At 50.1% G+C, this 25,462-nt stretch overlaps 2 protein-coding genes across 3 annotated transcripts in view; one reads left to right on the top strand and one right to left on the bottom strand.

The window, feature by feature from the left end:
- Nucleotides 1-25,462, top strand: part of PIEZO1 (piezo type mechanosensitive ion channel component 1 (Er blood group)) — a 362,810-nt gene that overhangs the window by 237,259 nt on the left and 100,089 nt on the right.
- Nucleotides 1-25,462, bottom strand: part of ZFPM1 (zinc finger protein, FOG family member 1) — a 76,613-nt gene that overhangs the window by 24,824 nt on the left and 26,327 nt on the right. For both annotated transcript variants that reach the window (XM_063313047.1, XM_063313046.1), the window contains exons 2-3: nucleotides 14,273-14,404; nucleotides 9,833-9,916 (exon numbers count right to left, since the gene is read on the bottom strand). In XM_063313047.1, the coding sequence (XP_063169117.1) occupies nucleotides 9,833-9,916; nucleotides 14,273-14,404 (216 nt within the window). The remainder of the gene's footprint in view (nucleotides 1-9,832; nucleotides 9,917-14,272; nucleotides 14,405-25,462) is intronic.

The raw sequence follows: 25,462 nt of genomic DNA, 5'->3' as shown, positions 1-25,462 counted from the left end.
GCGTGGTAATCTAAAACAAATACGATTATCTCATGTAAAACTCTGCTACGAGCGATAAAGAAAAATAGCTGGAATAATTTTTCCCACCCACACATACCAATGAGAAGAGGAAGAAAGGGGTGTGCAGGCACACACACACACAGACAGACACGCTTATCAAGAGGATCATGGGCAACCCTGCCCCGTCCATCAGAACGGGCTGTCCTGCCTCCTGCTGCCCTCGGCCACCCGATAATCAACTTTGGGGGTCTGCATAGAAAACTTCAGGCAGAGAGAGATTGCTAAGACAGGAGTCACAACAGAGATAAAGGAAGGAAGGAAGGAAGGAAGGAAGGAAGGAAGGAAGGAAGGAAGGAAGGAAGGAAGGAAGGAAGGAAGGAAGGAAGGAAGGAAGGAGAGAGAGTTGGGTGGGGGTGGGGAGCGAAATGGAGCAAAAATAGAGGTTGGGGGAAAGGGAAAGAAAGAGCGCCAGGTTTTAATGAGATCGCAGCAAAGGCTTTCTGGCAGTTTTGGGCTCAGCAACACGCTGTAGTTTGGCTGAAAAGGCAAAATGGAACACACACACCAACCCCCAAGGCACGCATTGGAGACGTGTGTGTGTGTGTGTGTGTGTGTGTGTGTGTGTGTGAGAGTGAGTGTGTGTAAAGGCTGAACTCTTCCCATATTCCTCTACCTCGGGGACTTTAAGATGGGTGGACTTCAAGGCCCAGAATTCCCCAGCCAGGGTGAGGCCTGCCTTCTCGTTCAGGACGCGGCTGGGGCGAGCCCTTCCCAACTTCAAATAGTTCAGCGGGATGGCTGGGCAGATGGCTATCGCGTTGCCCTTTGAGATTGAGAGGGCTGCAGGGTGGGGGGGCTCTGACACTCAGTCCACGTATCAGTTCCATTAACTGATAAACGCGCATTTTACACCTTTAAAGAGGCGCCTCCATTAATCAGCAGGTAGCACAATCATTATTTTTAGAGCAGGTGCTTACAGGAAAAAAAAGGACCGTTTTACATGCCCTCCGAGTAGGAGATGTAGGGTGGGGGGCACCCCTTAAAAAAAGGCCTGCGTTAAAAAAAAACCACCTATAGAAACATTTGTTTCTTCTCAAAAGCAATCATGCAGGTTTAAATTAAACCAGTTAGCACGTATGCAAAATATCCTAGGCCACACACACACCCCGCCTGCCTATGGTGGCTTACTATGTCCTAACTGTGCCGGGAATGCTGAAGCAGCGTAAATATCCAGCGTGCCCCATCCATTAGCAGGACTGGCTGATAAAGAGCTATTCCCCTGCTCACCTACAGCAAGCTTAGAGTCACCTCCAGGCGATCAGCCTGCAGATTTTAGAAAAGTTGGGGGAATCTTGACTTTCCTGAATGACTTCCCCAGGAAACCCATCTTCCAGTCACTCACTGAGGGTCTGAGGTGTGCCAATCGAGCTGAAACTATGCCAGTGTATGTCAGCACCTGGGTGGGACTTCATCTGGGGACAATGCTTCACCGCCCTAATGGGAACAAAGCAAATACAGGTAGTCCTCACTTAACAACCATTAGTTTAGTGATGGTTCAGACTTACGACAGCGCTGAAAAAAATGGCTTACAACAGGTCTTCACACTTGTGACTGTCGCAGCGTCTTCGTGGTCACATGGTCACGATTTGGGCACTCGGCAACTGGTTCACATTTATGACTGTTACAGTGTCCTGTGGTCATGTGATTGCCATTTTCAACCTTTCCTACTGGCTTCTGGCAAGCAAAATCAATAGGGAACCATGTGATTTGCTTAACGACCACGTGGTTCACTTAACGTCCATGGTGATTTGCTTAAAGACTGCTGCAAAAAGGTCATAAAATTGGGTTGGATTTGCTTAATGACCACTTTGCTTAGCAACCAAAATCCCAGTACCAATTGTGGTCGTTAAGTGAGGACTGCCTGTATGTAACAGCCTCATAATAATAAATAACTTGTGGAAGATGATTTAGGAACACTTGCAGACTTGCTTGCAAGATTACTTTAGTGACTTAAGGCGATTGAGAAAGTCCAGCATGGGTTGGCTGAAAAATCAGCCGCCGTCCCCCAATTTTATTGAAGGAAAGAGAAAGGAAAGAAGGACCAAGCTCTTTGGTCTCTGCCATTAATGGTAAAAGCTCTTTACCCAGAGACAGACAGACACAAGAGGTGACAAATGAAGCTGCGCAGAGAGACGCAAGGGTTGCAAGTATACTTGAATATCTGATGGTGTGTGTGAAGAAAAAGGTAAAGGTAAAGGTTTCCCTTGACATTAAGTCCAGTCGTGTCCGACTCTAGGGGGCGGTACTCATCTCCGTTTCAAAGCCAAAGAGCCGGCGTTTGTCCGTAGACACTTCCGTGGTCATGTGGCCGGCATGACTAAATGGAACGCCGTTACCTGCCCGCCGAAGCGGTACCTGTTAATCGACTCACATTTGCATATTTTCGAACTGCTAGGTTGGCAGGAGCTGGGACTAGCAACGGGAGCTCACCCCGTCACGCAGATTCGAACCGCCGACCTTCCGATCGGCAAGCTCAGCAGTTTAACCCGCAGCGCCACTGCGTCCCCGTGTATGAAGAAAGGAGCCCCTAAAAAGGGAATAGGACAATAAAATGCAGCGCCAGGCTACAGGTTGGGTCAGCGGCTCAACACTTTTTAATTATTTCGCCCCCACTTTCTCTGAAGAGGCCGATGGATATTCTGAAGGCGTGTGTGGTGTGGGCGTGCACCCAAGCCTGTGTTCAGCCTGAACGATCTGCAGGGCAGGAGCATTGCTCAGGCAGCAGGGATGCTGCCGCAGAACGCGGTCCTCTTGGTGATTTTGACTGTTGTGAAGAACACAGAGCACCGTATGGGAGGGGTGCTTTTTTTTTTTTGCCAGGTATTAAGCCAATTAATGGTGTTTGTCGGAGTCCAGGACCCTTTTCCTGTGAGAGGCCCCGGGGGCAAAATGTTCACTTGAGCCCCTTCCCCTTTCTTGGGCCCCTGCATTGAGTAATTCGACAGAACCTCAAGAGGGGGCAGCACCAGCCGGATCTTTTCTGAGCTCAGAAGCTAAGCAGGGCCAAACCTGGTTAATACTTGGATGGGGCCAGCAGGGAATCTCAGCCTGTGGACTAGGCTGGGAAGCTGAAAATCATCCCAGAAGGTCGTATTACTGCCAAGGAAAATGTCAGCCCTCCCAGGCAGACCAGACAGGAAACACGATGAGATGGGCCAATTCTACTTTATTGTAAGGCTACGTTAAACAGGATCTTGCAAGTCTGAAGTGCAAATCTCCCACCCTCCCTATTTACCGCCAGAGTAGTTAGGGCGGGCCCTTCCTAAGCTTTCTTTCTCTGGCCATTACTCTGTCCTGGGCTCCTTTCTCTTTTATCTGATCATTCCCTAGGTGGCATCTCTTCCCCCCGTCTTCCAAGGCCACCCTCACGTTCCGGGCCAGAAACTACGCAGAGCTCCTCAGAAACTTGACTTTACCTAAACTGGTAGCAGGTGAAAGGTGTGCTACCAACAAGAATCAATCAAGAGTTTTGATGGGAAGAGGAGGAGGAAGAGGAAGGGTGCGGCCACCTTGGCTCAACATGCCAATGAAAGAGAAAGGGAGCTTGGTCTCTCCTGCCTGCTCCTCCATCTGTCTTGCCACTCAAACAACAGATTCCTGGTGGTTTCCAGTTGCATTCTTTTTGTTTTGGGTTAATTCTGTGAGAAGGTTAAGGTGGTCACATCTGAAGTTTTGTGGAAAAATGTCTTAAGTCAATTCTGCATTTTGCTGCCAATTTGAAGTTCTTAATTGGGGATAAAAACAAGGCCGTAATCCAGTGTTTCTCAACCTTGGCATGCTGGCTGGGGAATTCTGGGAGTTGAAGTCCACCCATCTTAAAGCTGCCAAGGTTGAGAAACACTGCTGCAATCCATCTGCAATTAGTCGCAGGAGAATGCAAATGACTCCTCCCATTATTTTCAGCTTATTTTTTTAGTATTACAACAACTGTCCCTACAGTTATATCAAGAATATCCCAGGGCGTGGATGGAGGCCGTGCCTTTCTCTCCGTGAAACTACACACCGATGGTGCTGCGGACAATTAAGTACGCGAAGCAGAAGCCATCTTCTGTGTCCAGCACCCAAAGTTGGGGGGGAGGTCATCTTTGCCAAGTGAAGGACAAAGAAGAAACCTCTGCAGAACCTAGGAAACCCATTTTCATTTCTCTATCAAGAAGGATCTGCAGGTTTCACACCATACCGATCTAGGTTCAGATTATCAAGTATTCAGGATTTTTAAAAATCTGGTTTACGGTCTCCAAGTTGCTAAGCTTTTTGCCTCCCGAGGCTGTGTTCCTGTTGCACTTCAAGGCAAGGAAGGGACGTACAGATTAAGGGACCGACCAGAATCAGGTCCACTCCAAGGTAAGGCCAACTGCCTGGCTGGAGCTGAGAAACGGACTTAGCCTCCCTCTTCTATTATTGCCTGAGCTCATCCATGTGCCCTTTTGAAAAACACATAGAAATAGTAATCTAGGAGCACTTAAGTACGGAAGAAAAGTTGGCACTGCATCGGGCCGACGCGTGCCTGAAACGACTGCAATAGCACACGCTATGTGGTGGGAAAAAGAAATGGTTCTTCCGGGGAGGGGGTACCTCTACCGCTGGATGCAGGACTCCAGATGAACATGAAACCCCCACCCCCACCCCCCAAAGGCCCGTCAGCATCTGTTTTCTATTTTTCCCAATGCCTGGGCAAGCAGCTGGTCCTCAAGGATCCCCTTGAAGTTCTGCAGCAAAGGGGGAAATGGAGTGGGCAGCCTTCTGGAGCCCCAACCAGTTTTCTTTTGCTCGCTGGGGCCTCTCTGGGAAGATGCTCCAAAGCTCCACGGGGCCGGGAGCGTCCTCCTATCCCAGTTCCACCTGGGGGGCAACGAGAGAACAAGAAGTCCCCCCACTTCAGGACAACGCCAGCCGGCTTGAGAGACAGGGAGACAAACGCAAGAGGCTGTTTAATCTGCGACAGTGCCCAAGTTGAGGATTATAGATTGGAGCTATCACCGATTTGCATATCAGAATTTTAAAGCGGCCAAGACCCTTCCAGCGAGCAAGGTCAAACGGAAGATTAAAAAGGAAAGGAAAAAAAAAATCCCGTCCCTCTCATTCCCCTTGACTTTCTCACTGCGCTTGGCACAGTGGGCAGCAGTGGCACAGAACTCTTCCTGTCCCCCCTACCCCACCCCTCTGCTGCCCCCCGGAGTCTGTGCCTGTGGGACCGAGAGGCAAAAGCCTCAAGAGAGGCGGCTTCATTGGGGAACAAGGGGAGATGGTCCCTAGTAACTGCAGGGGGCTTTGGACGGAAGGCGCCCAAAGAGCTTCTCCTGCAGCCGTGTCTGCTAGTTTGGGGGCAAAGTCCCGGGGCCTGCAGAGGGCAGGAGAGCGACCCTAAGCCATGCTGTGATCCCTGAAGCTCTTTTGAGATTGGCTGCCAACTTGCAGCTATTCAGAGGTAGATTTCCTCTGAACATGGAGGTTCCACACAATTCCCCTCACACAGGGCTATTCAGAGACCTCCCTGTCTCTTCCCACTCAACGCGCTGATTGGTGTTTTAGGTGCATCCTGTGACCTGGCTGGGTCGTGTGCACATCTTTTGGCTTGCTTTATATCCAGCTGTTTCTCTGAACGCTTGAGGCAGCTCATATAGAAGACCCTCCTCCTTTTATCCGAGTAGCGGCAGCAACAATAAATCTGTGATTGGTCTGATCGGGGCACCTAGAGATGGACTTGAACTCGGAGCCTGACCGCCGTGACAAACGTGTCTGGACTGGAAGGGTTGCTGGGCAGTCCTCAGCCCCAAGCCATCTGTGGCACCTTTCCAGGGACAAAAGGGAGCCGTGGCTGGCACCCCAAAGTGGTCTCAAGAGCCTGGTGCCCGTCCCGCAGAGTCCACCCCATCCCCAGAAAGGAAGAACGTGCCAAACGGGAGCTGCGCCTCAGCCTGGAGTGGGGAGCACGTGCCTGGCCCCTCAGCGGGGAGTCTCACCACTGCCGCCCCGGGCCTTTGCAGGCAGCTGGATCCGACCTTGGAGGAGGGCTGCACTTAACTCTGCCAAGCTGGGCCATGAAAGTACCCCTCCCTGAAGCTGCCAGGAAGGAAGGAAGGAAGGAAGGAAGGAAGGAAGGAGAGGGAGGGAGGGATAAAAGGAAAGACAGAAGGACGGAAGGAAGGTAGAGAGAGATGAAAGGGAGGGAGGGAGGGATGAGAGAAAAGAAGGAAGGAAGGAAGGAAGGAAGGAAGGAAGGAAGAAAGGAAGGAAGGAGAGGAAGGGGGGAGGGAGGGAGAGATGAGAGGAAGGGAGGGAGGGAGGGAGGGAGGAAGACAGAGAGAGAGGAAAGGAAGGGAGGGAGGGAGGAGAGGAAGGGAGGGAGAGATGACAGGAAGGTAGGAAGGTAGGTAGGTAGGTAGAGAGGGATGAGAGGGAGGGAGGGAGGGAGGGAGGGAGGGAGGGAGGGATGAGAGGAAGGGAGGGAGGGAGGAAGTTTGGTTTGGCATGGACCAAACTTGCTGGTCCCAGGAAGGAAAGCCGAACTCCCCACTGCCCTGCCTGGCCTCCACGCAGCATCTTTCTTGCCTGCCGGAGCTGACACACAGTGGATCCTGCCAGATAAAGAAAAAACTCAGGCTACCGAAAGTGTCCTCTTTCCTCCCCTTTCTTCTTTCTGCCATTCTCCTCCTGATAAGTGCGGTGCCTGTGCGGAGACTGATAGAAGGCCTATCGCGGTGGTTAGCGCAGAAAGGAAAGGCTCTATCACCCGGCATCACCGGACCGAGATCAACTCCCAGCCACACAGAAATTAATATCACTCCAATTACCGCAGCGGAGATGAGCTGCACGGAGCGATAATAAAATCTCTTTTACATAAAGAATGCAAACAGCCAGCCGGAGTTCAGTTACGGGAAAGAGGGTTCATCTCCTAGCCCCGTCTTCAGCCTCAGGGAACATGCAGGCCAATTAGGCCGGCCTGCGGGATTTTTCCGAGGGGAAAGCGAATCGGAACCTAACCAGGGTCCTCGCCTGCTGCTGAGCCAGGCCCTTTGGATCCTGATTGAGAGCTCCCATCTGGGCCATTCTGGCCCCGAGATGCAATCCATGCGAAGGGGGTCTTGGCACACAAGCCCCATGGCCAATGCTTGAGCCTCCAGCCAAAGGGTGGGGCACAGAGGTCAGCAAGACACACTGAGGTCAGGAAAAAGGCACATGTTGCAGGGAATTCAAGGGGAGGTGGCCCTTAAAGGGGGGTCCCTGGCAGCCCAGGCAGATGCTTAAAACAGACAGGAAACCAATCCATCAAGGGGCGGCAGAGAGTGGGGGTGAATGCAGGGGCAGCTGCTGGGCTAAACCTTTGGTTAGCCCAGAAATCTTTGGCAGCCTCCAGCAGGGAACAGCCTTTCCCACCCTGTGGGGTTCTAAATAAAAATGGTGGGAGAGGGGACCGGACCTGTTGGCACAGGGCTCCAGGCCTTTCCTGGACTCGGTCCAAAGCTGTCCCCAAAGGCCTGGATAGAATCTCCTCTCTTGTTCCAAACAGGGGAGAAGGCTCTGCTCCTACCATCACCGAGAACGACACGAGTGGAACCTGAATTTAAGCCACTCACTCCCGTCCGGCCCGTGGGCAGAGGGCACACCCAGCTCTCACCCCCCCGCTGCCAACTGCCATCTGGGAAAAGTGGGGAAGCATGAATGGAAGGTGGTGGCGAAATCAGTGACGGGGACTCACTGCTTACGCCGTCCTTGTTGCGACATCTGGTCCCATTAGGGAAAAAAGAATGATGGTGGATGAGTCCTAAATTGGGCATCCGGTCAAGGGGGAAGATCCGACAAGCAACGTTGGTTAAAGATTAGATCCATGATCAGTGTTTTTGGGGGCAGGAATCCCAACCGTCGTTCTCCAGGATGCTTAAAGTGTGGTGGGAAGGAGGCCCTGGTGTGGCCAGGCCAAGGACCATCACTGCCACTGACGACCAGGGGCCAAGCAGGCTTGGCTCGCAGAGGGCAAAGGCCAGGGTGGGAGAGAAGCGATAACCAAGGAGAAGGTGCGGAAGTTCTGCAGATCTATTTCCGACCAACGCATCCAGGAAGAGCCAAGGATATCAGCCTGGCTGTGAACACACATTTCCCTTCCTGTACTAGGAGCCAGATGTGGGGAGGGGAGTTAGAGAAGAAAGAAAAGGGGAAAGCAGATGAATATTGTCAGAAATGCTATTCAAGGGGAAAGAGTGGAAAAGTGCCTTCAGGCCATGGGAGAAATCTCCAGGCCACCTGCATGTTGGGCGTGTTTCCAAAATGACCCAGGTCAAGGAGGAGCAGGGGGGATCTTCTTGGTAATTCTCCCACCTTGCGATTCAAGAAATAAAACCCATAAAAACAACGGATGAAGGTATTCAAGCTCTAAAAGCAGAAAATCGAACAAAGCTGACTTTGCTAGGAGAATGTTCTCCCCCCCTCTTCGCCACCACCTTCCATTCATTGTATGTAAGGCTTGTGGGCAGTTTTAGGCAAGCGTGGACTTTTTTCTACCAGCCACGAAAGAAGAACCACACATGTATGTGGCTGCAACTGCATGCGTGTTCATATGCGCAAATGAAATGATTTGAGAAGTTCAGTGGCGCTGCACGGCTATTCTTCTCTTCCTCGATGACCTTGGCCTAACCCATCTTGCAAAGTCGTCGTAAGGTAAAATAAAACGATTTTCCAGGCACGTATCCCCAAGCTGCCTGGAGAAAGACAGATGAACACACTGGGAACCGCCTTGAACTGTACGGGACAGCGTTGGCCTGCTTGGCCCACTATCTCCTGAGACCAGCGGTCCCTCACTATGGCCCTAGGCAGAAAGAAGACGTTTTCCAGCCTGGCTCAGTATATGTTGAGTGTCCATCCCACAAACAAGACAAAGGGTGTGTCAGGATCCTTTTCTGGACCCACATTTGACCTTTGGATGGTATGCTGAGAGATGCTCTCCAGCAAGCAGGCATTGCCAGGGTTGGGACCTTTTGCCCACAAGGCAGGTGCTCACTTATGGGACCAGCCAATGGAGAGCCAGATCATTGGTCCATTCCGCTCACTTTGGCCTACCCTGACAGGCAGCATTAATCTTCAGACTTCAGCTGAGCCTGGGATCTCCTTCTGGGGAGGCATGTGCTATCGCATGACCGAAGTCATCCTCCAAGCCACTTCATTTATATCCAAGCTACTGCACGCATCACGCAGATCGGAGCCACTGTATATATCACATAAATCTGCACTTCTGTTTTTACACTTCCTTACTCTTCGGTTAACAGATGGAGACTGGCACACCCAACCGTTTCCCTGCACACCGTGTCAACTTACAGTTTAAAGTCCAAACCAAACACCAGAAGCAGGATCCTGCTTTCCTAAGTCTCTGAACTAGGCTCTTCCACAATATTCACAGCTCCTGAATTTACCTGTATTTGGAAGTTGCTCGCTGCCACTGAGTTACGGTAAACAAATTGCCACGGTCAATAGGCGTGCTTTTGACGCAGAGAGAAAGCAAACCAATTGGGCCCTTCTTCCCCTAACAGTAGGGGACTCCTGTTAGTCCGTTCATTCTTAAAAAGGCTCCCTTCCTTCAGAGCTCTTCCAAACATATTAACAGAAGTTTTTAAATACCGGTTTTGAAAGATAATTCCTATGCCAAAGCTTGGTCTTCTATGAGCCTTCACGGCTAGACAGAACCAACCTGAGTCTGGCCCGCTGGGAAGCACCCGCTTTTATAGTCACATTCCATTCCGAGCACCACGTTCTTTTGAGAAAACAGAGGGAAGAAATTTACCTGGTCCCATCCACAGCTCGATCTCTGGCATTTGTGGCTTATCTGACTCTTCTGGATTCTCCATGTTCTCTTTGGACTCAGCCTCTGAAATCAAAAGAGGAAACATCACAATCGCACTTCAAAACCCACAAAGAAGGTATGATCAATGGTTAGGGCAGGAGGTTCCCTGCTCAGCTGTTTGCATGGCACCATCCCACCCAGCGTACCCGTGAATATGTAGGAGTTGGCATCAGAATGCCAAGTCTTGGGGTATTTCCAGGCAAGGCATGGAACCACGAAGGAGGTCCACACAAGGAGATCTCCCATGAGGATTCCTCCTTTGTTTTCCCATGGTTTCTTTTATCTTTTTCTTCTTCCTGCAGGAAATCCTTTAAGGAAATAGCACTAATAGAGCTAGGACCCTCCTATCCAGAAATACTGCTGGTTTCCCCAAACAACAGGTGAGGTGTTCAACCTACCTATCATTTCCTCTAAGAAGGGGGCTGTACCACATCAAACTGAAGGTGGGGATAGTAACCTTAGAATGGGGATCACATTTTTAAAAATCCTTGGTACCAAGGGAGCTATACATAACTTTCTCCCTGGCACACCTGGTCTCCGAGTGATTTCTTCATTTAATAAAGGACCATCCATCCACTTTCACTGTGAATTAATGCAGCCCAGCTCCCGGGTTAGCACTCTGGCATTGGGAAGGACTGGGTCATTTGATGTCGAAGGACCAACAGGAAAAAGACCGACACGGAACTATTTATACCTTTTGTTGACAATGATTTGATTATTGTATGCCGCCTGGGGTTGTTACGGAGTTGGGTGGCCTTGTAAACGTAATAAATAATAAATATATCCTCAGCATGTACTTGGCTTTGGTTCAGGAAAGAACCCGGAGTCTACTGCAGCGAGGGCTTTGAGGGAAGAATGCCAGCTGCCAGGCAAGAGATGATTCAGACAGGAACCGGGCAAGAAAAACTCCAGCGCCCGTATCGTGACCAATCAGCCCCCTTATTGGGCCAATTCAAAGTCCCCACCAAAACGAGTAAGCTTTTTTGATCACCGGACCTCTTGATCAGGAAGATGCCACAGAAAAGCAGGCTGGGGGGCGGGGGAGGAAAGTGAAAGACACCGAACTCTCATGAAGCCCCTTAAAACAGAAGGTATTAAAGGCCCCTCGAGTTCAAATATGGCTCCACTTGGGGCTCTGGGGCTCAGCATTGGCACAGCCCCTAAAACGGTGGGGATGAAGAAGAAGAAAACAAAGCCCATGTTCCACACCAAGAGAAAGCACCTTCGTAATCCACGGAATTTCTTTAGTGCTGTCCAAGAACACGTTGGGGGGCATCTCATGACCCAGAAACCCAATTTGGAAACAAGAAATCTTTGGGCAATTTATATATTTACTTGGTCAACGAGGAAGCTGAAGGAGGTATGCCCCTCTGACCCTCGTTACGCCTTTCCTCTGGCTTGCCAGTGACTAGCCGCCTCTTATCAAGCCTAGCTGGAGGGCCACCGAGCCCTAAAGCCACAGCAGAAGCCACATCCTTCCCCTTTGCCCTCCAGGATGGCTAACAATACTTAAAAACAGCGATGACCACGATAAGACGAAATAACAGAACGGCAAATAAATTTGGAGAGGAGACTTAGTAATCAAAGATAATGCATGCGTCCCCCAGCAGTTAAAGGATTATCTCGACAACAGCTGCAGTGCTAAAATAGCAGGAGAATCAACTGAAACCCCCTAAAACAGGATTCAGCGCTACTGGATGTGAAGGAAGGACTTTCTGCAGAAAGCAGGCTGTCAGAAAGAAGGTGGAATGAGCTGAAGAATGGACATGTGGGAAGCCTGGTCCCAGGTCTCTCTCTCTCCCTCTCTCATTCTCACACACACACGCACCAATGCAAGGTCCGTGGTACACTCACACCGCCTAGACACACATATTTTGGTGGGCATGAGAGAAGAACTGGTTGAGCAGAACAAGCTTTTTTGGGCTGGGACTTTCATGTTGTCTGGCTGGAATCGTCAACAGGTTTGGGACAGGCTGGCAAGAGAGCTTAAATTGTTCAACCCGAGGAGGACAGGGGCCGGGGCTCCCCACAACCCAGGCCCACCCTCAAGCTGGCTGACCCAAAGGAGAACCACCTTCCTGGGCCAGTTCTACCTGGGCAATCATTCTCTCCATTACCTGCTGGTCGAGACGCAGCTGATAAGCCGATCTGCATAAGGCAGCGGGAAAGATTAGCGGACACAGGGCATGTTTGCCTTTGCGTCTCTGCTCCAATCCAGGGCCCCGTAAGCGGCGCCGAGGGGCGTGCGTGTGCGTGCGTGACGTCACTGGCCATGGGCGATTATTAATACAGGTGATGAGGGTGGGGAGGCGATTAACATCAAATAAATCAATCGGCGGGTATAAAAGTCCCATTATTTTGGGCTATAAATCAAAGTGGCTGGCATATTGATTGTTATCCATCGCGCTGAAAGCTTTTTGCTATGCACCACAGGAGCAACAGTTATTGCAGCCGGCCGGTTATCACGCGCTATCGCCTCCTTTTATCACGGCGCGCTAGTGCCAGGTGCGCCGCTCAGCCGGGAAAGATTTCTCCCTCTGTAGCTCTCTCGCACGGCTCGCCTCTTTCTCCCCCCGCCGCCTCCCCACCACTCTCCGCTGGAGGCTTTTGAAGAGAGCTTCAACATCAGATAAAGGCACCTCTGACTTCCCTTCCGCAGACCAACTTGGTGGATCAAAGTCTGCCACTGAGCGAGGCACTTGGCCTTTCAAAAACCACCTTCGGGCCCCCGGCCCCAAACTCCACACAGACTTTCCAAATATCCACCCAGACTGCTGGACTTGGAATAATAAATAAATGCATACACACTCACGCTTCCTGCACCCAATGCATATTACACCCACAGTCCGGCTACACGCGTGCATATCCACATACGTAGGGGAGGGATTGCCTGTTGGCCTTCGACTGCTCAAAAGCCTGACAGATAACCAAAATTAAGAGCGGGGAGCTCTTGCGATACAAAGGGGGAGAAAGCCACTTTTCAGAGAGCGCGGTCCTGCTGCCTGATGTGGGCAAGGAACCCGTGAGCTCTAGCCTGGCTTGAACCAGCTTCCAGGAGCCTCTGCCATCTGTGCCAACGATGAGGGATGCTGGTGGTCATTGCTCAGCCATGGTAGCAGCAAAGTTAGGAGGAGGAAGGAGTATTAGGTATGTTCCCCGCCTTGAGTTATTTATAAAAATAATAAAGGCCGAATAAAAAAATCTAACCCCCCCACCATTCCCCTCTGATAAGAACTGACTCACAGGGGCAGAATGGCATGCCTGGATCCTGCCCAAGAAGCCAGCCCTGTTCATCTCATGGAACTTTCTCCATCAGTACGGCTTCTGTTCCTCCCGTAGGAAAGGAACACCGCCTCTTTTGCTTCTGCACGCAAATGGTGATTTTGACAAAAAGGAAAGTGGTGGGGAGCTACGAGGTCAGCGCTCACCTAGCCGTCTTTCCGGGAGGAGTCACAAAAAATCCAAGCTCTTCGTTGGAGCACCACGTGCACCGATTGTAATTTGAGCCAGAGCTGAGCCCAGGCCAGCGGCTGAGAGGTGCAACTGCCCATGCCACCCGTCCTTTGCAGCCCTTGGCAGCCATTCCCACCCCCCCCCCCCAACCGCGGCAAGGAGATCATAGTTCTGAACTGGTCCACGGGGCTGGGCCTTGAAACTTTTCATCAGGGGGAGCAGTATCACGAGAATGAAACTAAAAATAAAAATAAAAAAGAGTGCAAAGAAGAGCAGCAAAGATGAAAAGGGGTCTGGGGGCCAAATCCTATGAAGAACGGCTAAAGGGACCGGGTATGTTTAGCCTAACAAAGAGAAGATGGGTGGGGGGGAGACACAGGAGCAGCCTTCCCATACTTGAAGGGCTGCCACAGGGAGGGGGGCGTCGATCTGTTCTCCGTGGCCCCTGCGGGTGGGACAAGAAGCCGCGGGTGGAAGCTCCTCAAAGAGACCCAACCTGGAAACCAGGAGGAATTTCCTGACAGCGAGAACTGTCAAGCAGCGGAACAGCTGGCCTCCCGGAGCGGTGGCTGCTCCATCGCTGGAGGTCGTCAAGACAAGACTGGACAACCGTTTGTCCGCGATGGCGCGAGGATTCTTGCCTTGGGCTGGGGGTTGGACTAGAAGACCTCCAAGGTCCCTTCCAACCCCATGACTCTATGAATCAGGATCTCAAGGGCTGCTCCTCTGGCCCACCTCCTTCAGAACGGTGACATCCACCTGGACTTTTCTGTCGGAGCCTTTCCGTGGAGACACCTTTTGCAATCAAAGCACGTGTCCATTCCCGGGGGGACTGGCAGATGTCGAACAGCAATATCCAAGGGTGCCTCTGAGCATGGGCAAGCTGTCGCCCCCCTTCCCACTACAGAAGCAGACAAAGGCACTCACTGTCGCTACATGTGGAGGCCGAAGATTCGCCTTCTACGGAGCCTTCACGATCCGAAGCGCTTCCTTCCTTCTCGGACAGGCAGTCGTCTTCCAGCGGAGCACCGGTCCCTTCTCCCATCTCACCCAAGGCGCCTGCAGGAGCAACGGAAAGACCGGGGTTAGTGCTGATCCCACCACCTTAAAAACCTACGGAGCAGGATGACAACCACGCATCTTACCCACTAACAAATCCTGACAATCACCACAGCCCTGAGATGGCTGACAGATGGATTATCTGCCATCGAGTCGTTGACTCTTAGCGATCCATAGACAGATTTTCTCCACTAACCGAGATCGCCGTGGGCAAAAAAATATCAAGAGACACCCAAAAGCAATGAGAGAGCCTACTATTAAATGTTCCGTGGTTGATGGTTTTTTCCCCCCATTTACTTTAGAGGAGGAAATAAAACAAAGGGGGAAAGGGAGGGGGTTTTTTAGCAGTGCAGAAGGACATCTTTTTGCTCAGGAGAGGGCAAAAAGCAGACGTGGCTGATCTCTGGGCAAATTACAGGAGGGCTCCTGATTTGCAGTAAATCCCCAGAACCAAATTTTAAAAATTGCTGCCGTAGAGTTAAATCCCTTACTCTAAAAAAAAAAGAATATTAACTGGGTGCTTTGGGCCAGATGCTTTGCATTGAGTTTTAGTTTGGCATTAGAATTTGCAGTACTTTCAGTGCAGAAATGTATTCCTGTATGTGTATTTTCTCCATGTTGGGTTCTTAAGTAGATCAAGTCATTAGCTTCTCTTCTGCCCGATCCCCGAGACATTTTGTCCTCCAGCCACTATCTTGCAGCTGACTCTGTTTCCTTTGCAAACCAAAGATACCAGGAAAGAACAGAGACTTTTTGAAGGCAAAACACATCCTCGGCAGTCAGCCATGTCCCCTTCCCAGATGGACGACAGTGGTCTCGCTACAAGACCACTCCAACCAGTACGAAGAAATACCATCCCCACTATGGCAGAATAGCAATAATCTAGAGGTAGCATTGCGCAACCCATACATTGTCCCAATATCAGCCTACGCTGACGGGGCACCATCTGCCCAACAGTGCCAAAATACAGGACCCAGAGCTACAGACTAAATCCACGTCAAAGGGGAACCGAGGCACACAATCGTGGTTGTGGCAGTACTACTCAAGAGACAGGCAGCATTATGTCCAAATACGCAGGCCGCGAAGGCTGCTGGGGATGTTCAGTTGTCTTACAGATTCCTGGCTTCTAGTATAGCAAACCAAGAGCACTGACTCCCTTTGCAACTGGGGCTTCAAGGACAAGATGAGGAAGCAACATGGGGCACCACAACATTCCCAAGGCTAGAAAGGCTCCAGATAGACCTCCCGATGGACCAGGCCTCACAGTGCAGGGGAAGGCTCACATGCCTGATCTAGAATCTTCATAATCAGAAGGAAAACATTTTTCAATCCTCCACAGGTCAGCAGACACATGCCAGAACCTCTAAGTCTCAGGAGGCCATGGTTCCAATGAGGAGGAACGCTGGCCTTCTCAAGGCCTTCTCAAGCATCAGGGTGTCCTAGCCAAGACTGTCTCTGACCCGGGGACTCAGAAGCAGCTACGCTAGCCATTATTGCTAGACTGAGACACCTCCACTGGGGAGATGCTGGTCCAGAGGGCGGGGCTGTAACCTCTGCCCCCCAGCTCCCTCTGTCCCAGGGGAAGGGGAGAGGGCAAGAGGAGAAATGGAGGAGGACAGAGTGGGTTAACTTTATCAGAACCAGGAGCGTGAAGGCGTGAAAGAAAAAATTAGCCTAACGAATTTACAGTGAGAGAAACGATTTGTTAGCTAGTGATTGTTTCTGAATATTATCAGAGCTTTTTTAATTGTGCTGGAACAGAAATTAGTAGCATTAGAATAAATTGCCTTTTCTTCTTTGGCAGGCTCTTTATTCACGCTCATTGTTGTCTGCTTTGTATAGATTATGGGCCCTTTGTTCTCACAGAGTAAATATACATGCCTGGAGTCCCAGAGAGTGGTTGAGGTCTGGAAGAATGGGGGGGGGTGTCTCTTGGCTTCTCATGCAGTGGGGGGGGCTTTGTTTTCCTCTGGGGGGCCCACGAGGGACAGGATGTAGGTGACCCCTAGCAGGGGTACAGGCCCTTCTCTTCTTAATACAAAAGAGGATGAGCACATCAGACCTGGAGTTCAAAACCTCCCCTGGCATCTTCTCTGCCCAATGTGGAAACCCCAGCTTGGCACGAAGCACAGCGTCCAACCACACTTTGATTTTTGAAAGCAAGTTTAGAGCTCTTTTGGCCAAGAAGGAAGCCTTGGAAACACATTATGAAACCTGGGATGCAGAAAGGTTCAGCAAACCTTCCGGGCTGGCCAAGAGGAAGATGGAGGGAACATCTGGTGCCTGCAAAGACCGCCTGCCAAGTCCAGAGGTTAATATCTCCACATACTTCTGCATGCAAAAACTGGGGTCGCATCATTCATGCTTCTTTGTCTGCAGCTGGGTCTGCACATCACCTTTCGCCACAATACAGCTCGATATCTGTGATTTATGGCTTAGTGTGATAAGTGAACTCCGCCAACTGTGGCTTATCCAGCAAACCACAGTTTAGCACAACGTGTAACCCCCTTGTGGCTTATAAGCTATAATTTATGACTTAAAAATGCTGCTACCTAATCAGTGAATCTCCTGGGGAACCTGATAACTGGGCTTCTCGCTCAGCAGAGGACCTCGGCAGGTCGGGACTACCCCTAAAACATCTGCAACTCTTTTCTTGGGGAAAAAACAAGGGCTGTTATTCTGAAGGTCCCCTCTGCTTTCTTCCACACCCAGAGACCTTGCCCCCCAGCTTCTCCGGGCCGAGCTGTGTCGGTTAGCTGAGCTCTTCTTTTAGAAGACAGGAGGGAGAAAGGAGGCAAAAGAGAAAGAAAATGGGGAACGGAGAGCATGGAAGAGGCGCAAGGGAGGGAGGGAGGGAGCAGGCTGCAAGTTGGGCATCATGTCTGTGGGATTGCTGGAAGCCTAGAGGAGTTATCACTTCACGCAGACTCCTTCCGTCAGCCTGATCTGTCTATTCTTCATTAAGCAAATACGCTGAAATGGAAATGAAAACATAATAGCTATTTGATTTTTGGTGAGATATTTTGCATATTGGCTCAGTGCTGATAGCAGAATTTCATCAACTCCCTTTTTTCATGCTTTAAAACTGAATTACTAAAGGCTGGCTCTACAGAGTGGGAAGGAGCACAGAAACACACTCACTTCCCAGATTCTCCCGCTCAGACGATTAAACTGGGGTTCCTTCCATCCCCCCTTCTTCTTCTTTTTCACAACACGGGTTTCTTTTTAAAAGCACAGCCCTTGTCAGGAAGAACGGGCTACTCGGAGGTGATGCGGCCAAGTTACCCGTGCAGATGCCAGCCAGCTTTCTGCCCCTTCCATTGACTCCATGGGGAGTGGGGAGAGATGGAGGAGTGCGAAGGTGTGCCAGTGCAGAGAGAGGGGAAGGCCCAGCATTTGCAGAACCCCCAAGAGGATGTCCTCTGGTGCCCTGGGGAAGGACGCCTACGTTGTGGACAGAGCATGAGCTGCACATCTAGACAGCCCTGGGGTTGGATTCTGGGTTCAGAGGAACAAGGGCTGGATACACTGAGCTATTAGGATGAGATTGGTCAGTCTGGGACAAGGTTGCTCCCTATACATTCTTCCCAGAGCAGCTGGACCCACCACCTGGCCAACCCTGGCTGATCTCAGCAGCTTGTCGTTGTTGTTGTTGTCAGTTGCCGTCGAGTCGTTTAGGACTCACGGTGGCCCTGTGCGTAACAGAACGAAGTGCTGTTCTGTCTTGCGCCATGTGCCTGGCTGCAGCTAAGCGGGGTCAAACCTGGCTAGTTCTTGGAAGAGTACCAGAAAACCCCAAATCTCCATGCCAGACTAAGTGAAAAGAAAAGAAAATCCCAGAAGATGTCAGTGCCAAACCACTTCTGCAGAGGTGCCCAGAACTCGAAGATGTGCGTCCTACACATTCTTCATAACCATCTCCCTTATTGCAGAAGATAGAAGTCAGCGATGGACAGCAAATGTCCCTTTCAAACTGTTCGGGGACAGAATGAACATCCCTTGGTGATGGCTCTTGCCCTTCCCTGTGCCATATCTGATTCCCTGCCTCTGTGCCCCCCACCCTGTTTTACAGCCAATTCTCCTGCTGGAACAAAAACATGGGTGCTGGGGGGCAGGGGTCCAATACCCACGCTCCACTTCCATCCTCTGACCATCTCAGTCTGCTCCTATCAGAAAGCCCTTTCTCCGCAGTTTGACCCAGCTTAGCAGATCTAGAGCCTTGGATGACAAATTAAAACTTCTTTTTTCTTTTAGCTGAAATTGAGGATTCTCCCGAGGGCGCAGATGTGCATGGACTTGTTCACTTTGTACATATCCTGTTGGATGGTTTGGCTGAGTGTGTTCCTCAAATCCTGTAAGCTAAGGAATGTATCTTAAAAGTTCCAGGTAGCAAAAACTTTAGAACTGAGAGGATTCAAGAGTTATGGAAAACCTGGTAAGGTGGGACTAATTGCTAATTCCGGAAGTAAGATATGTAGTGCTCATCAGGAGACTTGCCCAAATGCCCCCACATCTGAAAACACGAAGAAATGCATTCTGCCGAGAATTCTACAAGCCTGCCTTTTCTCCTTCCTGCCTGACTTGCAGATAGGGCTGTATTTTATTCTTTCTTCGTACATCATTCCCACAATAAAGGGAAACCAGGCTCCCACCTTCCTAAGAACTGGGGACTCAGCTCAGCCTGCCTTCCATCTCCTTTCTAAACCTTCACAAAGGCCAGTTTGGATCATCCACTTCCCTTTTTTGTCTAAAACGTACTGCCAACAGAGCGGGTGACACACTAAAAAAGGTGGGTTGTCAGTCAACCCAAGACAGCCAAGAGAATTCCCTTGAAAACAGCCATTTTGAAGAGCCATATTTATATTCATATTCATATTTAGCCCCTTTCCTCCTAATTGCAAGGAAATTGCTGGCTCCACTGTGGGACAAGCAAAAGATGAGGAGAAGAGGGTGACGGCAGTGGGAACTGGAACGGAAGACGGCGGGGCTCGTAAGAATGCCAGCCAAGGGGGGAAGAAATTGACTTTACTGAAACTTTAGTGCACTTACACACTCTGTATGTTGAATGTTGGTTTTGTCATCTTTTGAAATTAGGTGAATGGAGTTAAAGATAAACCCGTTATTGTCCAGGATGGCACAAGCATTTGTGCAAATGCTTCCTTTCCCTTTTTTTGCAAATGAAAGAATCATCAAAGATTTCCTTAAGCTCAAGGTGGCAACTGAAATCAAAGCCCCCCCCCCCATTTAAGGCAGATTCCTTGCTCTCCTAGAAACACAGTCAGTCTTCTATAGAGAGCAGCATTCCAGGAAACCTGTTTCGTTCCAGACACGTGGGACTACACACCCCAGCATCCTGTGCCTTTAGCTGAAAGGATTCCATTTTCCACATCACTCTTCCTTTCCTGGGGCTTCAGGTGCACATTTCCAACCTCCCCTCCCACCCTGATGGGTCCTCCTTCAGCAAGTCCCTTGACCTAGCAGGAGCCACGACTTGGCTCCAAGTCCTCCAACTGTTCAAAACAATCAAGGGCTGCCCCCAAAGGGTGGTCTGGGGGAGGCCTGATCCGGAGAGAGGGGCACGAAACATCTCCCCCAGGAACTTGGAGGAGGCAGACATTCCGTCAAAATCTCCATTCGATGTTTAATTATTCAATCACTCCACTCACCCCAAACTTCTTCTTCTGTTGCCTGAACAATAAAACCTTTCTTGATCTTTCTCATTTATCCAGTAAATTAAAAAAAAACAACCCTATCTGGAGAGACAGAGTGCGAGTTTTTTTTCCAGGCTGCCAAGAGAGAGACCCTGACAATCCCAAACCAGGCCTGCAGACAAGAACTCGCCGATAAGACGGTCTGATAAGAGCTAGAAAATAGCAACAGATTCAAACTTTCCCACCAGCTTGGAGACCAGGGAGGCAGCCACTCCATGCCAAATCTGACAACTCCCTCCCCCTCCCTCCCTCTGCATACCCATCAACGGGGTGGGGGTGGCAGGGCAATAGCCTGGCCTCGTCTCGGGGGCTGCAGTACACCTGTTTCCTTGGAGCAATTTCATGCAGGGATGGGAAAAGCCTTTGGCTCTGCAAAACCTTTGCAAAGGTGGGAACGCTTAGCCGAAGGACCTCCTCACTCCCTGCAAAGCCTTCTGCATGAAAGCCTGGCCCTCTCTGGTAGGGGAACAGGGAGATCACAAACAGAACTGCACTGTGCAGCCGAAGATAGGACAGCAGAGATATACCCTCCCTGAAGAGATAAAGCCAAGTCTTGGGGACAAGGCCTGCTCCCAGCTGTTATCCGAGGTCATTCCCACCAGACAAAGATTCTTAACTCAATGGGACGGCTTCGCACACTTTGGATGGATGGGAAGAGAGAGGAAGGCCGAGGCGTTTGGAAACAGGACAAACAGAAGGCAAGCAAGGGTCATCATGCATCTTGTCCTCCCTCCACCAGACGCCCACGGGTTAATTAACCATTCACATCACCCCAAGCCAGGGCTGCTGTCTGTAATTTCTCCATCCAATCAGCACATAAAAACACTGGGAATTTGTAGCATGGAAATACAGGTGTGAAGTTCAACCTTGCAACTTCAGACAGGGCACTGCCTCAGCAGAATCTACCTCCCAGGACTACTGCAAGGGCAAAATACAAGAAACCTCGGGCACCACCCGTAAAGGCTTGGAAGATGGTGAGATACCGATACGACCCGCCACCACCGCATCTTCAGCTTGGGTTTTCCCTTCCCCTCTGAAAAACATCAGGCCACTGATGTAGACCTAGACAAGGTGTGATCCATGGGAGTCATCTCAACCCCTCTCCTGTATCTGCCCGTCTGTTTTGGTCCGGCTGTCAGCAAAGCTCAGAATTCCCCCACATGACAAATACAATCTTATGGTGGCTTAAAATGAAGTGAAAGATGGAGATGGAACAAATTCCCTCTTATTCTGTAGTAGATAAATTTTAATCTGCTTCTGTTCTGAGGTGTGGTTGTTGCATAAACAGCACAAGTGGAGATCTTCCCTGCTGGAATAAGGATCTAGGAAAACTATGTAGCAAAATTCTTTCCGGGCCGTACGAGTGCAGCCCAGCGATGGTGGGTTCAATCTCATCCATTTAACCATGCAGAAAACCAGTCAGTCAGAGAGATGGACCAGTCAGAACTGCTGCCCTGGACACATTAATCCGTTTTTTGTTTTTGTTTTCTGAAATGCAAGGGAGCTTGCAAACAAGGAAGTCTCCCCATCCTATAAAGAAGTACAGTCCTAAAAATGCCAATTTTGCTGGATAGATTACTTGACTTGTAGGCAGTGGTGAAAGGAATTATACGTTTATAATTTGCAAGTCTGCTCAACAGGATCTGGAGGTCTTAGCTTTCTGTGAATAGATTGTGTGAATGCTTCAGCTGACAGTTTCTTCACTTTTGCTTAGTTTTCACACTAGAGTCACTACCAAACAATCCAGGAATGGTTTAAGGCAGTATTTCTCAAAACTGGTTTAAGGCAGTGTTCCTCAACCATGGCAACCTTAAGATGGGTGGACTTCAACTCCTAGAATTTCCCAGCCAGAATTCTGGGAGTTGAAGTCCACACATCTTAAAGTTGCCAAGGCTAAGAAATAGTGGTTCAAGGTACTATTCAAACCAGCCAAGAGTGACAAAACAATCTCTGGGCTGCCCTTCTGAACTGAAACGGGAAGGATAAGATGCCAGTTCAGTTCAGAAGAAAGTTACACAAGGGATATTCTTCCTGAGACCCTGGTATTGAGCAGAAGGCCTGCTCAGTATATCTAGGCAGGCTGGAAAAATCTGGCTTTTGGAGATCCCTTCCAGGAGACAAGATGGACCAAGGTTCTCACTCGCGAGAAGGCCCATTGAGGGCGAGGGTCTTCTTTCTTAGAACTAAATCAATTTATTAAATTAAATTAGAGTTAGCTGGTTGTGCTAGCAGGGGGAATGGGAGCTAGTGGGTTGCACACACTAGCATACTACTTGTTCATAGCAAAGGGGCAGCGCAAGTCTTTTTGTGGGAATGCGACTAAAGAGAGGGGCTGATCAAAGGCATCTGCAGAGGGGAAAATCCACCACGGACAGGACGCTGATGTTCCCAGCTTGACCAAAAACTGTTCCATTCACAAAACCCAATGGAATTCCACCGTGCCCTCATGAACTCCTCCAGGATCCACATGCCGCTCATTCGCTGGATGAGGCCTCTTGCCACAGAAGCAGCCTAAGGCCAACCAACTTAGTGCTGACAACATGCCTATCTGTGTCAAAGATGGGTAAATGAACAGACAGCTAGGGAGACCACCAAAGGGGATGTTGGGTAGATAATAAGAGTTCTCGGCCAGACACACAGCTCCGATAAGAGGCCACAGGATGCCAACTTTGTTAATGATCAGAAATCTACCGCCCACAGTGGGTTTCCCTTCCCTCTGGAGGCAGCAAGACTGTTATGGACGGGGGTGAAAAGCAAGACACTTTCGTCACCCTTGCAGGCTATTCATGTCGCCTTTCTCAACCTGGTGTGGCCCTCCTGCCTGGGAATTCCAAGGGTGGCAAAGCAGCAGGATGAGAAATTAGGGCTCCCCAGTGAAACAGGTGAGCAATAGGTTCCTGGCAACCCAAACAAAGTACCCTTTTGACCTGACGCACAGTGGATTTATAAAATTCAGCCTCTGTCTTGCTCCCATTTCTAACCCCTTCCAAGACGTCAGTAAGAGGAGAGGCATGACGTTTCAGAAAGTTCCACAAACACATGGCATATGCTGGAGGAGGAGGATTCTGGGGAGTAACCAACAGGGAGCCCTGCGCATCTGAATGTCTTCACAGATACCAAAATATGTCCCTTGGAGGAGGAGGAAGAAGCGTGCAGGTTCAGCATGGCCAACATGAACTAGGAAGAAGGAACTTGTCCTGCCTGTTCTTCCTAAATTCTCTCCATTTTGGCCCCCAGCAGCCAATTTGATGGGGCAGCCATGTTCCTCCTGCAGAAGCCAAGCTTCTTCCTATGAGGATATCCCCACCCTGTGCAAATTATGACGCGTGTGCATATCTGCTGGCAGCCACACATTCTTCCCAGCTAGTCCTTCCAGAAACAACGGAACAATGCTCTAATAGTGCGCCCTCTAGAACCAGAGGCCTTGAAGTCCAATACTTCGGGAGTTGTGTTCCAACACCACTGGACACAGAAATCTATTAATGGCATGGAGGCTGGGGAAAATGGGCCTGGCAGTCCAATGCATCTGGAAAGCCTCTTGTTGAGGAAGACCAGTATCCAGCTTCTAACATCTGAACTAATCTGAGTTGTGGAGACAACAGAAGCTATTATTTCTGGAAGTCGGAAGGGGGACAAGAGGAGAATGATGGGACTATGTGTCACCATGCAAAAAACAACTCTTTAAGCAGGCAGGATTTGCCTCGTGACATCATCCTGCACATGTTACTTTAACACAATGTTGGCTTGCTGCAGATACAAGGGCTACAATTCCTAGGTTGCCACTAATTCAGTGCCAAGAAAGAAAAGAGAGGAGTTCAGAATGCCAGGAGCACAACACTGAACATCCCTCCCCGCATTTCTGACATTCAACAGGTACAGCTCTAACCTCCTCTCCTGAGCAGCCCCCCAATTTATATCCACTATGCCACACCCTGGCAAGCAAAACAGCCTCATTGTCTTTGAGCTTTTAGATTTTTCTGCAAAGTTAACTAAAATGAAGACGACCATGGAAGCAAAGGGAGGATCTGGTACCTCCTGGGGGACAGTGGGGGAACAAATGAAGTCCCCCGCCCCATCCTATCATGATCGCACCAGCCTTGGCACAAAGAGCCTTGGCTTGTTTCGAGCCCTCCTGCTTCTCTCCAAACTCTTGAAAACTTGTCCCAAGATAAATGTCCCTATCAGTCTGGTGCGAGCAACTGATAATATGTGGATGACGCCCATCCCAGAAGTGAACAAGATCTTTCCTCTGTCTTACGTGTACTTGTTATGATCAGCCCTCTGCTGTGGCTCAAAGATGATAAAGTGGGGCTGTCTTCCTATGTGGGTCCCTGCGACAACAGGGGAACCTCCCTTCCGCACATGCCCAGAGACTAAGCATGCCACGAATGAAAGGGATGAGCGGAGGGCTGCAAAATCAATTAATTTCACTCCCCTTCCCTGCAGGGGCTCAGGGTTTGGCATCGTCTTGGAAGGGCTCAAAGATCCAGATGCCGGTGACCATCTGCTTTTCCATAACCTATAAATATTCCACCTGGTCTCATTCTCAACGCTTCCCTCTCCCTGTTCCCCCATCATGGCATTTTTTTTTTCCTAAAGGGAATATTTCCATCCTAGGTTTGACTCTGTCTTTTCTTAGGATGAGATGGCCTGGTTCCCATTTAACTGGGTCATTTAGGAGGTTAATGCCTAATCAAAAATAAAAGAAAACAATAAAAAAAGAGGCCAACTCGTCCCTGGGGTGGGGCGGGGGGCATTTCGCCCCAGGCCGGCCCAGCGTGCTGCGTTGTGGGACTGCCAAAACAGTGTGAAGAGCTGGAGAGAGAGAACAGCTGAGAAAGCAACTCTCCACAATCTAAAGCCCATGCCCAGCTGCCCGGAGCCCACCTCCTCCACCCTGATTGGTGGCAGGGGCCAAGCCACTCCTGCTGCTGCCTACCAGGCCAATGGCAAAGGGGCCGGTGATGCCATGAAGCCTTGCCAGTAGGTGCAAGGATCCATGGGATGCAGGACCCTTCCTGGAAAAAGGGGTTGGAGACTCAATGTGGTCCACAGATGACTCAGTTACTCATTGGGAGATCTGACCCAGTTGGTTAGGGTCTAGCTACGCTAAGTATACTGGGGACCACGGCTTATATTTGCAATTAGGAGAAATCTCATAAACCGCCGCCTCTTGAAGAAAAGCCATCACATTCCCAAACTTGCAACAGCAGGAAGAATTTCTTCCCATGATCTAGAAATTCGGCTACAAGTTCTGATGGTTGCCCAGCTGAAAGCATCTCATAGAGCACTGTTTCCCAACCTTGGCAACTTGAAGATGGGTGGACTTCAACTCCCAAGATGGGTG

The sequence above is a fragment of the Candoia aspera genome, chromosome 11 (assembly GCF_035149785.1).
Source record: "Candoia aspera isolate rCanAsp1 chromosome 11, rCanAsp1.hap2, whole genome shotgun sequence".
NCBI classification, from domain to species: domain Eukaryota; kingdom Metazoa; phylum Chordata; class Lepidosauria; order Squamata; family Boidae; genus Candoia; species Candoia aspera.
This window is presented reverse-complemented; position numbering and strand designations above follow the sequence as displayed.